A 16,945-nucleotide genomic window follows, 5' to 3' on the forward strand; every position below is an offset into this window, starting at 1 on the left:
TTTTTCCTTCCATTGTTTAATTCGTAATTAAAAAAAAAATAGATTTCCTATCATAACAAAAGTAACCATAATCAAAGAGTATTTAAATTTGATTTTTATAGTAGACCAAAACAAAGATCACATAATGCTATTAATTGTTCACCTTAATGTATGCTTAAATAGCTTTTAAGTAGGGGAGGAAGTGGTATATAAAAAAAGAAATCTACCACTGAATAATCACCATATTTCATGCTATTTGTACTACTTAGTTTCTTTTGCTTCATGGAGTAATTTTATGTACAGGAAACTAATCAATAAAAATGAATATTTTCACTGAATTTACTTGGATGAGAGCAGAAAATAAATACTTAACACAGTGTAAGGCAATGTTGCATTATTTAAGGAACTATGTCCTGGAGCAAGTGCATGCTTTCCTCTCTAGTTCTTTCATATTTCTCACTGTGTGTTATACCTCTGTGCTGAATGAAGTTTTCATATTTTAAAATATTTTGGATTGTTGATTTTTCTATACACAGCAGACTATTTCATCTTATGCTCAATGGAGGAAATGGAGGTCTAGTTCCAACACTGGGAAAAAAGCTAGCTATGTTGAACCTTTCTAATGGATTTTTCAAAAGTAATTAGGACCATTCTAGATCTTTGCCTTCTGCACTGACTTTAAGAAAGATTCTGTTATTCATACGTGTTTATTTATCAACTATAACAGAAAATATTACAAATGATTAACTTTTTCATGTAACTTGTCTTCTAAGTTCTCTGTCTTACTGAGATAACATTAATCTGCCAATGCCTTTACTTAACGAGAACAATTTCTAATGTACTTTATGGGTACTATTTTATAAATTCAAACCTGTAAAAGGTTCTCATACATGAGAAAATTTCCTACTTAATATTTGATAGCAGCCTCGAATTACACATATGCAAACACAAAGCCTATTGAAATGTTAATCCTGGGGCTGGGGTTGGGGCTCAGCCGGAGAGAGCTTGCCTGGAATGTGTGAAGCTCTGGGTTTGATCCTCAGCACCATATAAAAATAAATAAACAAAATAAAGATATTGTATCCATTTACAACTGAAAAATAAGTTAAAAATGTTAATCCTACTTTCTACTCATTACATTTTTCCTAAAGTATCTTTTCTATACACTAGTCAAAGTTGGTACCATTTTATTTCATAATTCTGTTTAGGATGATTCTTTTTAACAAAGATACGCTTTGTCTATAAATATTAATTATTTCCCACAAATATGCTTTCTCTATTATTAAAACATGAAGACCACTTTATCTTTACTGAATTTTGAGACAGATATAGCAACAGAAACATTTCTGTTATAAGAAAAAGAGAATAAGTACATAGCAGCCTCATTAACCTCAGGTCCTTCCATTTGCTCTTAGAATTCTCTTCCTCCATATTCCTGTATGGCAGGTTCTGTAACTTCCTTTAGGTCTTTATTCAAAATTCACCTTTTTTACAGTGAGGCTCTTATCTAAAATTCCAACTCCACACCCCATGCACATCAAACTTCATGTTCCCCCATTCGGTTTCACTGTTTCGTTTTTTAGTATTTATCACTAGCATAATATTTGACTTATCTTGTTTGTCTCCCTGATAGAGTGTAAGCTCCATGAGGTAGGGGTTTCATCTATTTTGATCATTTCTATATTCTCAGCGCCTAAATGAATAACTAGCACAGAATAGGATCTCAAAAATTATTTGTTGAATGCAGAAGTTTATTAATGAATGAGGGCCACCATTTGTCTCCTTTCTAAGTAAGAGCCACCACTCATTTTGCTGGATGTGGCCTAAATTTCTTAATTTTTTTTTTGGGGGGGATCCCAGGTATTGAACCTAGGGGTACTTAACCACTGAGCCACATCCCCTTCCCTTTTTAAAATATTTTATTTAGAGAGAGGATCTCCCTAAGTTGCTGAGGGCCTCAAAAAGTTGCTGAGGCTAGCTTTGCACCTGTGATACTCCTACCTCAGCCTCCAGAGCCACTGGGATAAATTTTTTAAGTTTTTTAAGCAGAAGTCTGAATTTGTAACATAAAATTTCTCAACCTGTAAATGTTGGCTCTGATTTTTAAAAATAATGATCTGAACCTAAAAAATTCATTTACATTAGGCTGTGAATTGCCACTCAGTGTGTAATACATCCTCTTAAATCTGTCATCTTAAATCTCATAAATCCTATCATTCATTCAAAAACCATTCTTACATGAGGTTGTTTACTTATATCAGGGCTCCTATTATTACTTTGGAAAAGCCAGTGTGTATATAAAAATATATATAAGCAAAGAAAAAACAATCAGGCAAATTACATTTGCTATGATACTTTCGCTTTTTTAAAAAAATTTCTCATCTAATTTCACTCATATTTATCAATTTTGTATCTAGAATTGTATGGACAGGGATAAAAAATGACCTCAGGAAAACTTCAGAAAGTATGTGAAAAGGACTATAAATATTTGTTCTTTTTAGTCAATTCACTAATTATTAAAAACTGGTTAAACAACAGATTATACTGAATTTTAGAATTAAGAGTTATTAACTAAGAATACACTTCTTATTAATCATCTTGCTATATAACAAAGCCTTATTTTTCTCATCTGTGAGAAATGTTGGCATTTTATTATATTTGCCAGATTTGACTCATCACCATATTACAGATATCTATGAGAGTGCCAAACCATGGCTTTCTCCTAGCACTTATATGGATGAGTGCTAGTTTTATCTCTCTCTGTCTTTTGTTCCTTGTACTCTTCCATGGCAGTGTGGATCAGGGAAGCACCTGATGAAGGCCTTGGATTTAAAGTGCTGATTCCTGATACTCTAATCTAATACCTAACTCATTGTATCATGTGTGACAGACTGTCGTTATTTCCTTTTTTCTAATTATTTTTTTCCTAATAGATTTATTATTTTTTTCTAATAGATTTTCTTCTTCTTTATGCCCTTTAGGTCTGTTAAAAGAAATAAAAGAAGTGGAGCAAAAGATGACAGGCAAGTCTCCACCAAACTTATGAACTAATTGTTCCTTTTGTTTACAAATCACCATTATAAGCATACTAAATGGTGAAAAAAAAAATCCTTGCTCTACCATTAATTTGTTCTATAACTCAGATATTTTACTTCCTTTCTCCTGGTTATAGTTTTTCATTTGTAAAATGAAGGTGCTGACTTAGGTTACCTTTCTAATAGTAATCTTTTTTTCTTTATAATTCTAATAATAATCTATTACAATTCTAAGAAGTTTAAGACTCATTTTCCATTCTCAATGGATTTAAATCTGGTTGGCCTAATAGGCAGAGAGACACTACAACTTTAACTGGTCAGAATAATAAAACTTCAAATGTCACCTGCAAGGGCGGAAGTTTTCTATACAGCACAAAGTTTAATTCTCAACACTCCACCCTTATCCCGCCCCAACTGAGTACCGGGGACAGAACACAGGGCCTTGTGCATGTGAGGCAACCACTTTACTACTGACATATTCCCAGGCGTACAGTTTCTTTACCAGATGAGACTATGTCAAAAAACTTTGATTTGAATTTAAGTACATAAATTGATTTCCTTAAATGAAGCATATGAAATTGGTCATTCATTAAATATGCTAAACATAATGTAACTTCTTCTTGACAGTATAGGGTCAACATGAAGAGTAAATCATTACTAGTAATATACAGTATAGCTGACACAAAGAGCACAGCATTAAAACAGACCTAACCTTAGGTAAGATATTGGGACTTGATTTTTTTCCCTTAAAATCACTTCAAAATAAGGTGTGTATATGTGTGCGCGTGTGTGTATGTGTGTGTATACATAGTATACAGTGACAAAATTATATACATAATTTGATTATATTTATATATAATTTTATTTGATGGGAAGAAGAGGACTGTTTCCCTTTCTTTAATTGAAACAGTAGAATATAGTAGGGCTCATACTTGGGCTGCTGGACATGGCAACCTAAATGCAAAGGCTAAAGTTGCCTCATACCATTTTCTTAAGACTTTTACAAATTACATTTATTATTTTTTTGCCATGATATTTGAAAACCCCACTTCGGATTTCTCAAACACTAATAAAGTGTTATCTTGCACTAATTCTCAGTGAAGTATTTTACAAAGTATAGTGGATTTTGATGTAAGGCCAGGATATTAATGCCCCATCTTACTTTTACTACTTGTGACATTTTACACAAGCAAGTTGATATAATCATTTGTGATTCTTCTCATCTACACAAAAGGATTTTTTAAAAATCTGTCTTATGTGGTAGCTGCATTGCACAAGATATGATGAATAAAAACTACCTACTAACTGGGACATTCCCACATGTCCCCCACCAACCCAAACATTTGCACAAAAGATACAAAAGGAAAAGAGTTTTTCACTTATTTAAAAACCTTAGTGTTTAGTCAGGCATGGTGACACCTGTAATCCCAGCCGCTTGGGGCAGGAAGAGTCCGAGTTCAAAGCCAGTCTCAGCAACTTAATTAGGCCCTAGGCAACTTAAGAAGACCCTGTCTCAAAATAAAAAGGACTGGGGAAGTGACTCCATGGTTAAGTGCCCCAGGATTCACACCCTAGTACCAAAACAACAACAACAACAACAACAAAACACCTTAGTATTCAAAAGCTGAGTGTTTTTGTATTAGCAGATAATGATGGCAATTATGCAAATATGATATGAGATCCCAATCTTCTTCAAAGCTCTCCTCAGATGACTTGAAGCAAGTTAAAGCACAAATAATAAAAATTGGATTTCTGTAATTATAGTGAACTTCAAAGTTCTGTTCACTTTAATTTTTCATGAAATATATTTTTATAAATTAAGGTGTTTTTTTTTCTTGGAGAGAGGTCTTGCTAAGTTTCTTAGGGCCTTGCTAAATTGCTAATACTGGCCTCAAATATGCTATCCTCCTTCCTCAGCCTCTCAAGTCATTAGGATTATAGGCATGTGCCAACATGCCCAGCTTCACAAATTAACGTTTTAAAAGTTGAAAGGTTAAAAAAAATCTGATTGCCAAAGCTCTATGGTGCAAAATATGTGAAAATATACCCAGTCCTTTATCTTGCCATTTCACCTACAACTTATAGTTGTCTAATTAATAGCTAATGTATATTCAATTAAATCAATTTAGAACCAAATTTAATTTGGCACTAAAAATTTTAATGAGGAATCTGAATAATTTAACCCAGTCAAAAAAATTATTACTAATACATTAAATAAAAAGTAAATAAAATCATAGAATCCTAGCACCAAAAGGAACCTTAAAGATTATGTGGTGAAATTTCTATTAAAGGCTTTGAAAGCTAGAGAGTCATCTTAAGTTTGAAGGATGGAAGATTGTGCAAATTTATTCTGAATTATTGTTTTCACCACTAAGCTGCACTGTACAATTATTTGAGGGACATACTACTTAGAAATGCAAAGCTGCAAAGAATCTTTAGTATTTCATCAGTTAATTTTCTGGCATTCTAATGACCCATTTTGGTGTAAAATTCCTAGTGAATCTTCCATAAATGTTCAAGATTCAGTCAGCTGAATTTTTTCATTCTAAAAAAGTTTATTAAATACAAAGCTGGCATACTTTTCAGAAATAGTATCTACAATTTGGGGTCCATTACTTGTGAGGGAGTTGTAGGGGTTTTTCAGTCAGAGGATAAAAAGAGATCAATCATTTGTTTACATTAGGACTTAATGGCTTAGTTCTATAATTAAGAAAATGAGGCACAGGGAAACAATCTATGCCTTCTACATAATCTAGTTCATTGGTTCTCAAAAGAGTGGTCTCCATATCAGCATAACCTATATAACCCAGAACCTTATAGAAATGCAAATTCTTGGGCCCTATCCCAAGATTATGAAAATAGGTATTCTGGGAAGGAGTCCAGAAATCTGTATTATCACTAGCCCTATAGGTGATTCTGATGCACACTAAAGTTTGGGAGCCATTGGTTTAGTTCAACAGGGCAGAAAGGCATATTTTTAGGGCAAAAATAGTCAAGATAAAAAGAGTGGGAATTTCTGTGGAGTGTATTTAGAGGTCTACCTCTTAGAAATCTGAGTGCAGAAAACGGAAAACTCTAATGGTAGGCATATCTACATAATAGTTATTATATATGCTATATATAGTATGTACATTGTAATATGTAAAACTATATATCACATTGATAGCTTAATTTTTATAACAAAAATGCATAATAGTAACTATTATTTGCACATGTAAAAGTTCTATTGTTATATTTGTTTTCAACTGATTTTGACTTGCTGAATAAGCTTTGATTATTAAATCTATGAGGAAATCATACTAGGAATTATTATTATTCCATTCTATTGATAAGGAAATTAAGCTTTAAATAAGGTTAAGTGATTTTTTTTTTTTTTAAGTACACATAGTATAAGATTTCTAAGGTCAAGAATCAGGATTTTGCTATGTATCATGCAGTACCATATTATTGAATATTATGCATTTCTATAAAACTATAAAACAGAAACATTACACTGAGGATAAAATATTCAAAGATATTTTTATTCTAAACTAAAAAAATCATACTCATTTTTTTTTTTTTTTTTTTTTACAGAGGTATTTTCTGTTCTTTGAATTAACCAGGTAGCCTATATTTTTAAGGTAAGGGTACAATCATTGTGTTTCTTCATATTTCTCACTGCTCAAGTTTCAAAAAACTATATTCTAAAATGATAAAAACATGCACTCCTAAAATCAACACAACAAAGATAATAACAAGCAAGGCTGATAGTGCAACAAATATGGTATAAATGAAATGCATAGAAAATATTTTAAAAATCACTGAAAAAAATAATCATCAAGCCATTTTTATAATAGATTAAACATCCCCTCCATTATCTCAAAATTAAAGGGTACTCTAAAAAATCTATTTTTTTTACTAATGCATTTACTAATGCACTTGGCAACTAGCTGACTCAACAAAGAGCTAAACTAGCTAATCTTGAAAGATTCCGTAACCACACATATATCCTTTCCCACTGCTTCTTAAATTTCCTTTTGACCAGAATTACCTGCATTGTGATTTAAGGACTTCCTGTACTGCTCTTGAAAATATTATAGGAATTAAAAATGATTACTGAACCCAACCTAGAAGTGCTTATATATTATAGCTCATTGTGGATTCTGCAATAGAAAATAATGTTTAATCCAAGCCATCCTCAATATTTACTAAGATTTTTATATTGTAGGTAAATTAGTATTTAAAACTATACAGAGCCATACGTGGTGGTGCATACCTGTAATCCCAGTGGCTTGGGAGGCAGAGGCAGGAGGATCAAAGCCAGCTTCAGCAAAAGTTAGGCACTAAGCAACTCAGTGAGACCCTGTCTCTAAATAAAATAGGGCTGGGATGTGGCTCAGTGCTGGAGTGCCCCCGAGTTCTACACCCCTCCGCCTCCTCCAAAAGTCACACTTAGCACTAAGGCTTATCTTCAAGTTCATCTTAATTTTATTATAATTTTCTAGCAAGTTTTTCTTAGAAAAGCATGAGGAGTATGAATGAGACATGTTTCCAAATGTCCATCAGCAAGGGACTTGTTAAATAAAATATACATTTATTCAACAGAATACTGTACCTACAACTTTTTCCAAGATTAAGTATAAACCAAAACAAGGCTACAAAATAAGTGTTATCCTATACTTATCTTCTTGTAAGAAGGAAGGAGTCCCAAAATATATATAATTACTTGTATACATGGACACTAACTCTAGAATGATATAAGAGAGTAGTAACACTGGACATATCTAGTCAAGGGAAATGGGTAGTTAGCAGATGTGGTAAAAGGCTTCTCCCTATTCCTTCGCCTTCTGAATCACATATCATGTCCAAGTATTATTTATTCAAGAATGAAAAAAAAATCTCCTACTTTTGATAGTCCCTGTCTTAGATGGCTAACTCATAACTTTTAAAGCTCATTACCTCTTTCCTGGTACTATATTATCAATATATAATATACTTTCCAATCAAATCAATACCCACTCAGCAGTATGTGACTAAGCCATCTGGCTTCTACACGCTTTTATTAGAGCCTTTAAAAATGAATATTAAAAAGAGATTGCCTACTGCTATGTCAAAAGAAATCCACACAGTATCTCTACATAGTAGATCTAAAAGTGCTTCCAAAATAGAACAGAAGAGAAATCAAATATTCTTAATATTTTATCTTGATAGGAAAAATCTTCTTTCAGAGTTGAGATTTTACATTATCTTTAATATTCACATTCCTAACTACCAATATTTAGAACTTCATACAAACACAGGATATACAAATATATTTAATAAAATTAAAAATCAATAAATATTTATGTGCATATTCTTTTTCATGAAGGAGAATGAAACTGAAACACATTCACATTCCTACCTTCAAAAATCTCTCATTGGTCAACAGTGCAACTTGCTTTTCTGAAACTTGCTTTTCCACATACCTAAAAATGTTTCCATCCAATATACAAAAAGAGAAAATTGAACATTTTACATATTTTAATAACATTGGGAAAAATAATAGCTACCTAGATTGATAGCCATATTTGTTTCATTTCTTCTCAAAAATAATTTAAGGTGATAGTGATGATTTAATGATAAAAACTTCTCGTATCAGCTACACTTAAGAATCTAATCATAAGGTAACATAACCCAGAAATAAGAAATATTATTTCTACAAAGTAACTGAAAATTATGTTCCTTTGAAAAAATATTTTGATTTATGCTAAATTTTCTAATCTAACAAACAAACCCCATCACTAAAAACAAAATGGTTTTAAATTGTGCTCAACAAAATAAAGATTATTTTTCCATTCTTTACTTCAAAAACAACTGCATCCAAGGTCCCTTTTATTTCCAAAATCTAATATAAGATGTGCTAAACATGTACATCTCTTTTTACCTTCTGAATGATGGAAGACGACGGATGTTTTCACATTGATTAGCTGATAAAAAATTTATTCTTCTCTTGGCTTCTGGGAGACTGCAGCACAGAACACTTAAGGGCTGGGAATAAAAATGCTCTAGTAGAGAAAGCTGAAAGAAATGTTAAGATTAAATATACTTATTATATTTTGGCAGTAAATCTTTTGCCCTATATCTGCTCAATTTTAAGTTTCCTTTAAAAAAGTATTTATGGCACTAATATATTTAATAACAACACAACACTATAAACAGCACATAAATGACTATATACTTCTATTATTTTTTTTTTTAAAGAAAGAGTGGGAGAGAGAGGGAGGGAGGGAGGGAGGGAGGGAGGGAGAGAGAGAGAGAGAGAGAGAGAATTCTTTAATATCTATTTTTTAATTCTCGGCGGACACAACATCTTTGTTTGTATGTGGTGCTGAGGATCGAACCCGGGCCGCACGCATGCCAGGCGAGCGCGCTACCGCTTGAGCCACATCCCCAGCCCCTACTTCTATTATTTTTAAGGCTCCAATTTTGTGGACAAGATCAGAAAATAATAATCTCAGAAATATAAACTAAAAAAAACTAATATAAATGGATAATTAGCTATCTGCAGAAACAATTCACAATGACTATAAATGTGATATGGATGGGACTGGGGTGTGACCTTGATCTAACAGATGCCTCAATACTCATAAGAATTATGATACCAAGCTAAAATTAGTATAAAATCTGGTCTGTTAAAATAAATAAAAATGCCACATGGTAAAACTGTACCTATTGATAAAAAAGAATAATGAAAATTTATCTCTGAAAATTCAGTTTTATTCCATGGAGAAAAATACAGCACAGTGTCTGTTAGATATAACTATTCTAATAGAATGTTGTGGTTTCCCCAGAAGGAAGAATAATTTTCCAAATTCTAACATTTCTTGCAAGACAAATTTAAAAAACTACCCAAATATTCATTACTGTGATTCTAAACAATTTTCTCAGGACAAGTATTATTTTTCCAGATAATCTTATTACTAGGAATACAGTTCCTTAAATAGTGGAGAGAAAAAGTTTTTTTTTTTTTGGGGGGGGGGTTCCTCAAGAGTAAATCTTTCTGATTACTGGAAAAAATAGCATTCCCCACGACAAAACATGTTAGTTTAGTTATATATCAATCTTAAAGTACTTGGTTGGTATGGATCAGCAATCTTGGACCTGATCCTTTTTAGGTAAACTGATGAATTTCTGAGCCAAGAGAGTCAAGGAAGAAATAGCCAAGCCTAAAACAAATCTTTCAAAATAGCCTATTCTCTAAAGGCTGTCAGGAGGCAAAGGGCCAGCCTAACATAGAAACAAGTTCAAAACAAAAAGTAACTGTTCATGCCAAGTGATAAATTATTTTTTAACATATTAATTTAATCATCTTTTTTACTAATTTATTTTTTGCAATTATACTAATGTGACAGTGTTTGTTTCAATGTTAACACTACTTTTTAAACATTAGAAAAATAAACCAAACAAGATAAGGAACATGCTTGGGAAGAAGAATGGGAGGACAACACATATATCATAATACAGCTATAAATAGGAGAAGACCCCAAATATCACTTAATTGTTTTGTCCAAGAGTATTTTCAATACCTGTTCAATTACCAAGGTGGTTAACATATCAGCCCAGTGGGGAGAGAGCTTAAACACATACAGAAATGATTACACGCTCTATTGCACCTACTCACAGGATTTACAAATATTTTCCACTGATGATTAGGAAATGGACAAATACTCTGGAACCTAAACACTGCCACTTATTACCTACTGGACTTTGGCAAAGCTGCTTAACCTAAACCTCAATTGCTTCATGTACAAAACTGAAGATAATCTTCATTATTAAGTGTCTGATACAAAGGAAGTGCTTAGGAAATCATCAGGAACCTATAAAATCATCTCATTGCCTTATTTACAGGTGAGAAAACAGAGACCCAGAGATTAAGTAACCTGGTTAAAATCCTTTTCTGTATTCACTTTCTAAAGGTATTTGAAGGGCTGGGGAGGTAGCTCAACAGGTAGATTGCCTGCCTCTCATGCACAAGTCACTGGGTTCAATCCCCAGCACCACAAAAAAAGAAAAAAAAAAAAAAATCATACCTAAAGGTATTTGAGACTCCAGTTTATATTTTCTGAAACTTTTTTTCTTTTGACTTCACTGGTACTCTACTTTCTATTGGCTTTCCTTGTTTTTAGTCTCCTTTTCTGTTGCTCTTACATGTCAGCTTGCCTTAGGGTTCTACCCTTACTCTTTTCTCACACTGAGTAACACTACATCCCTACCACATGACCCTAACCATCACTTTTTAATGTTAAATACTAAATACCAATTCTTACTCCTAATCTTTCTCCCAAGCACCAAATCTTTATATCCAACATACTCCTAAATTAATCACATGCAATAAAACAAAACAAAATAAACAGAAAAATCCCAGCCTTTTCTCACAACAAACCTACTATTCACCCTGGATTGACATGTACAACTAATGGTACCAACCTCCAATCCACCTGCCAAGCTAGAGCCTGTGTGTCACCTTGTTCCTCTTACACATCCTACCATCAGCTTAGTGATAAGACTCTATTGATTCTCTCATCCTCCCATATTTCTTTCTCTCTAGTTCCATTGTCATCACATTAGTGTAGATTGTCATATTTTGTCAGATTTCTGCAATAGCTTTCTAATATAACAGCTTCCTCTCCTGTTGCCTTTGCATGAAATAGTCTTCCAATTTTGACCTGGCCAGCTTCTACCAAGAGCTTTTATTCTCCTATGGAACCCCAAGGCAGGTTTCTTTCATAATACTTTCTACACAAAACTATAATTGTGGCTTTACTCCTCCCTCACTTTAGAAAATGTGCAATTTGAAAGCAGTGACTGCTTTTTCCTCCGTTAATCTAGGGATCAGCACAGTGCTTAGCTTACCACAGGCTCTTGATATATATTTATGAGTAAATGAATGAAATGAACTATAGAAGAAATTTAGGAGGTTATTATATCAATATCATTTAATTTCATATATTGCTAAGGTAATAATGATTTCTTGATTTAAAATAATCTTTAAATAGTCAATGTTGAAAAAAAGAACATGTATTAACCATAAGAAACCACTATAATATTTCATGTAATGCAAGAACACATAAGAGAAATAATTTATGATCTTCAAAGCACTACACAAAGATGAGTATTATCATAGGGAACTTTTGCACTGAAGGTTACCAACATCTATGTCTTAGTAAACTTGACCATGATCACATTTGCTAAAATAATTTAGTTATTTGCCAAAATCGGGAAATAATATTAACTTTTAAACAACTGGAGAATAGGGTCTTTTTTATGTTGAGTAAATATGATGTTACATTAAAAAATTAACTTCTAGTAATTCATGAAAACCAAAAGAAAATGCATTCACAGTATACAAGAATAAACACATAAACACATAACTATATGTGCAAAGGATATCAAACTATAGTGTACAATCTATGTTTGAATAGCATAGGAACTACAAATATGCAGCAGCAGCAGCAGTGACCATATGAGATATGCAAAGCTGAAAATGTTTACTCTCTGGCCTATTACAAAAGTTAGTTGATCCCTTCCATATGGCATTTCTTGGGCAGAAAATCTATAAGCTTTGAGAACATTCAGCAAGTTCTAAAAAAAAGTCCTTTCCTCTCTACCCACTAAATGTTTAAGAATCACTAGAATGAGGAGTGTTTTTTTGCATTACTGATATCCTAACTAATGTATCCTCTACATTTTATTTCAAGGTGACAAAGGAATGGTAGTACCTAGAATAAAATAACTTAAATTTATGTATTCTAGATTTTGACACTTAAAAAGCCTTACCACACTAAATAAAGTCAGTCTGAAATAACATTCCATTTATTAAGAAACAGATTGTGAGTTACTAACTCATTTACTGTCTTACCTGAAGTCCTTTTACAAAGTTCTGAATTGAGAAATCATGATACAAAAAGATGTTTGTTAGAATCTGTAACACTTTTTCACTTATTTTAAAGGGAAACTGAGCTGTAAGAAGTAGCTGAAAGAGATAAAGGGCATGGAAGAGTCCTTATTATTCTTTACTCTTAAAACATAAAATGTAAATAATAAGACAATAACACAGTAAATATGAAAAGGACAATAGCTAGTTTTTTCAGGTTGAATATCAATCAAAATTTTAATTTATACAACAGTAACAACGACGAAAGGAAGCAATTTATACTATGTTCTCACATCCAAAGATATCCACCATCCTCCATCTAATTCCTAATTTTTAGAAATACTGCCTATTATCTACATAATTCTTTTTCTCACACCAGAAACCACTGAAGAAGTTGCAGGTTTTGGCAATTCTTGTTACCAGATAAGATTTCTTTTTTATCCCTGATTCAAATTAATGAAGAGTAACAGATTAGGTACTGTTGAATAAGAAACAAAATTAATACATTTTTATTTTAAAGATATGGAAACCTGAATTTGTATTAAGTGGTCAATTTTCTTTTCTTTTCTTTCTTTCCTTCCTTTCTTAAAAAAATATTTTCTTAAACAAAAACTCAGTTGTAGAAGACCAACTGAATTTAGCTACAGCCAAGCTGTATTAAATATTTCACCTGGAAAATTTTCCCCAGAAGTGTCAATAAATCAGATGAACATCACTTTTATGAAAAAATATATAGAAGTAATTAGTAAATAAGTGGATTGGTGGTCACAAGCATCATAAAACAAATTTTAAAGGAGTCTAGAAAAAAAAATCTGTGGAAGGTCAACACTAAAGAATCATATTTCTGTGGTGCAAGCCTGTAATCCCAGCGGCTCAGGAGGCTGAGGCAGGAGGATTGGGAGTTCAAAGCCAGCCTCAGCAACTTGGTGAGGTACTAAGCAACTCAGTGAGAATCTATCTCTAAATAAAATACAAAAATAGGCTGGGAGGGCTGGGGATGTGGCTCAAGCGGTAGCGCGCTCGCCTGGCATGCGTGCGGCCCGGGTTCAATCCTCAGCACCACATACAAACAAAAGATGTTGTGTCCGCCGAAAAACTAAAAAATAAATATTAAAAAAAATAGGCTGGGGATATGGCTCAGTGGTTGACTGCCTCTGGGCTCAATCCTTAGTACAAAAAAAAAAAAAGTCATATTAGAAATTAATGCCTGAGAAATTTCTAGCATTTATCTATTCTCAAGGTAACATGACAATCAGAAAAGAGTCCACTAACCACTTCAAATCATTTTTTAAAAAGGTAAAATCAAAACATACTGGTATTGTTACTAGGAAGTCTATACATTCTGTAAAAATTTATTTTTAAAAGCCTACAATTTTCCAGAGTAATAATAGGTAAGAGATATAAATGCACATAGATATGATCACTCATTTCATAAAGCTTGTATTTTATCTGAACAGGCAATTCTATTCAAATATCAGTATAAAATTATAAAATCATTAAATAAAATATTAAAATACATAAAGATATATGCTGTATAAAGTATATAAAGAGATTTAGAGATTTATCATTTACATACACAATTATTCCTGAAGTTTTCCTTTTACCCTATGTCACTGGTAAAACTTTTTCTTTTTACCTTATCAAGTACTGTCGTCAGGTGCTCTTTGCAAGGCAAAGACTGGAATAGTTCTATACATAATAGAGATGATACTGCGTGAGGAAGCAATCGGTGGATGATAATAGGAGATGTGGCGATTCCAAAAATGAGTATTAGTGGAAATTCATGCAGATGTTGACTAATTTTCAAAATATAAAAATGAAATTTCTTTAGCAAATATATTTAACACATTGCAAGATAAGACTAGCTTTATTTTAATGCCTACTTTAAAGACATTGCTAATGAGTATCATTCTAAATATTAAAATTTTCTATGTCATTCATTCTCTTGTTAAAAGTAATACAAAAGGTTCTTTTCTAGACAGTATAACTCTGAATCAATCTATTAATGAATGCTTTCATTTTATAAATAAGGTCACCAAGATCTGGAAAGATCAAGTACTTCCCACTAAGGTTATAAAATGTAAATTAATTGAAAATGTATTAGGGACTATTCAATTTATCTTTTCACGTGAAGTTTCAGCTTCACCTACAGTCTTTCTTACTGTTGGCCACCCAGTCTGTTTTCAGAGTTCACTCACATGAAGCTCAGTAATTTCCAGGTAGCTTATTCTATATATGGACACTTAAAGAAAGACAGTTACCCAGCCATTATAGCTAATAGTTAAAAGATGTTTCTTACATACTTTTTAATGGACATTACTAAAAAATGTTCCATTCCTTCCTCTCATTCTTAAATTCTCAAGCAAACCAAATATAATATATTCTTAGTGTTACCGGAATGAACACAAATGACTTCTCCAGAGTAAAAAGGCACTATTTTTGAGGGCTACTACAAGTCAAAGCCCTGTGTATCGTGGCTGATGATTCTGCCCACTCTTCCTGCTAGTCCTGCTTTGTAGTATTCTAGATGCATGCAGTTCTATTTTCATAGGAGTAAAGTACCTCAACTCTTATTATCATAAATTTTCTTTATTTTTGATGGCTAATGTGGTTCCAGGTGTAAGCTATAAAAACTAGTGTTTTTTTTTGTTTGTTTGTTTGTTTGTTTTTTTGGTCACTATGCTGTACTGTGTACTTGCCCAGCATGGTAAACACAGTGTTAGCATTAAGAAAAGTCCTAGGTCAAGGGCCTAAGAATGCATGCAGCTCAGTGATAGAACACTTGCCTAGCATGCATGAGGCCTGGAGTTCAAACCCCAGCAATGCAAAAAATAAAATGCACTAAAGAAAAGTCATGGACCCTAAACTCTTAGGGTCAATGAGGGAAGAATATACTATCAAAATAAGAATCCTTAATATGTTAGTAAATTATAATTCAATATAGCTTTAGACAATTATAGGTATAACTATGAAGGCAAGTTGACATATAGAAAACACCAAAGTAATTATATCCTAAAAAGGATACTATGAGAAATACATGTCATATGGTTTTAAGTTATATTAGTTACCTTAATTCTTGGTCTCACAGGATTACCTTGAAAATTCAATGACACTACTTTTATAGTTTGGATATTTAATGTCCCCTAAAAACCTCATTAGTTAAGCAACAAAATAATGTTCAGAGGTGAAATGATTAGATTATGAGAGCTGTAACCTCATTAGTGGATTAATCCATCTGATTGATGACTAACTTAAAAGAACTACTGGGTTTGGTAAAAGTAGGCAGGGGTGGGGTGCCAAATCAGGTGGATCAACGGGGGCATGGCTTTGAACTAAATCTTGTTCCTAGCCTCTCTCTCTTTCTCTGTGTTTCCTGGCAGCTTTCTTCCACCATGCCCTTTCCCATTCTGTTCTGCCTTACATTGGACCCAGAGGAATGGAGTCAGCCAATCATGGACTGAACTTATGAACCTCTTAAACCATGAGCCCAAAATAAACTTCCTCCTCTAAGTTGTTCATGACAGGTATTTTGGTCACAGTGATGAAAACCTGATTAATCCAATCACAAAAGTGGTTTCTTACTAGAAATATTACATAAATATAAGATGACTTAGAAAACAAGTCTTGGTCAGTAAAGCTATATGTAACTCAGAGCCTCTAAAGATAGGTGACAGAAAATAAAGCCTGATTTTTACCCCAAAGCTAAGTGATATACCATCTACCTGCTGATAATTATGAAGTCTTGGAGTATTTTTGTGGTGAAGCTTTCCATGTCCTTTAAGATAAGCACAACAGGAGGAGACTGCCACTTGCTAGAAGTTGTCCTCTTTTTGCCTGATATTTTTGGGTCTGTCTTCTTTCAAGCCATTATGGAAAGAAGTAATTAAAAGTAAGCCTTACCACCCAAACAATGCTATAATGCCACATGTTGATAAATCTCTCTTCATATTTCACAGAGACAGTGTTCCCCACCCCCTGCTCCGTAGGTAAATAGCAATTCCTTTCAATAGTTACTAGCAGAATCTTTGTCTGACATGGG

The 16,945-nt window shown here is 32.8% G+C and overlaps 1 protein-coding gene across 4 annotated transcripts in view; it reads right to left on the bottom strand.

Annotated features, from left to right (window-relative positions):
- Window positions 1–16,945, bottom strand: part of Orc3 (origin recognition complex subunit 3) — a 55,211-nt gene that overhangs the window by 21,518 nt on the left and 16,748 nt on the right. For 3 of the 4 annotated variants that reach the window (XM_046431672.2, XM_046431663.2, XM_058575745.1), the window contains 5 exons: window positions 16,629–16,762; window positions 14,543–14,702; window positions 12,892–13,005; window positions 8,917–9,050; window positions 8,395–8,458 (listed from right to left, as the gene is read on the bottom strand). In XM_046431672.2, coding sequence (XP_046287628.1) covers window positions 8,395–8,458; window positions 8,917–9,050; window positions 12,892–13,005; window positions 14,543–14,702; window positions 16,629–16,762 — 606 coding nt within the window. The remainder of the gene's footprint in view (window positions 1–8,394; window positions 8,459–8,916; window positions 9,051–12,891; window positions 13,006–14,542; window positions 14,703–16,628; window positions 16,763–16,945) is intronic. The other variant, XM_046431680.2, reaches the window with a different exon arrangement.

The sequence above is a fragment of the Marmota monax genome, unplaced genomic scaffold (genome assembly GCF_021218885.2).
Source record: "Marmota monax isolate L192 unplaced genomic scaffold, Marmota_monax_Labrador192_F-V1.1 WCK01_AAM20220418_F8-fsc00013, whole genome shotgun sequence".
NCBI lineage: Eukaryota > Metazoa > Chordata > Mammalia > Rodentia > Sciuridae > Marmota > Marmota monax.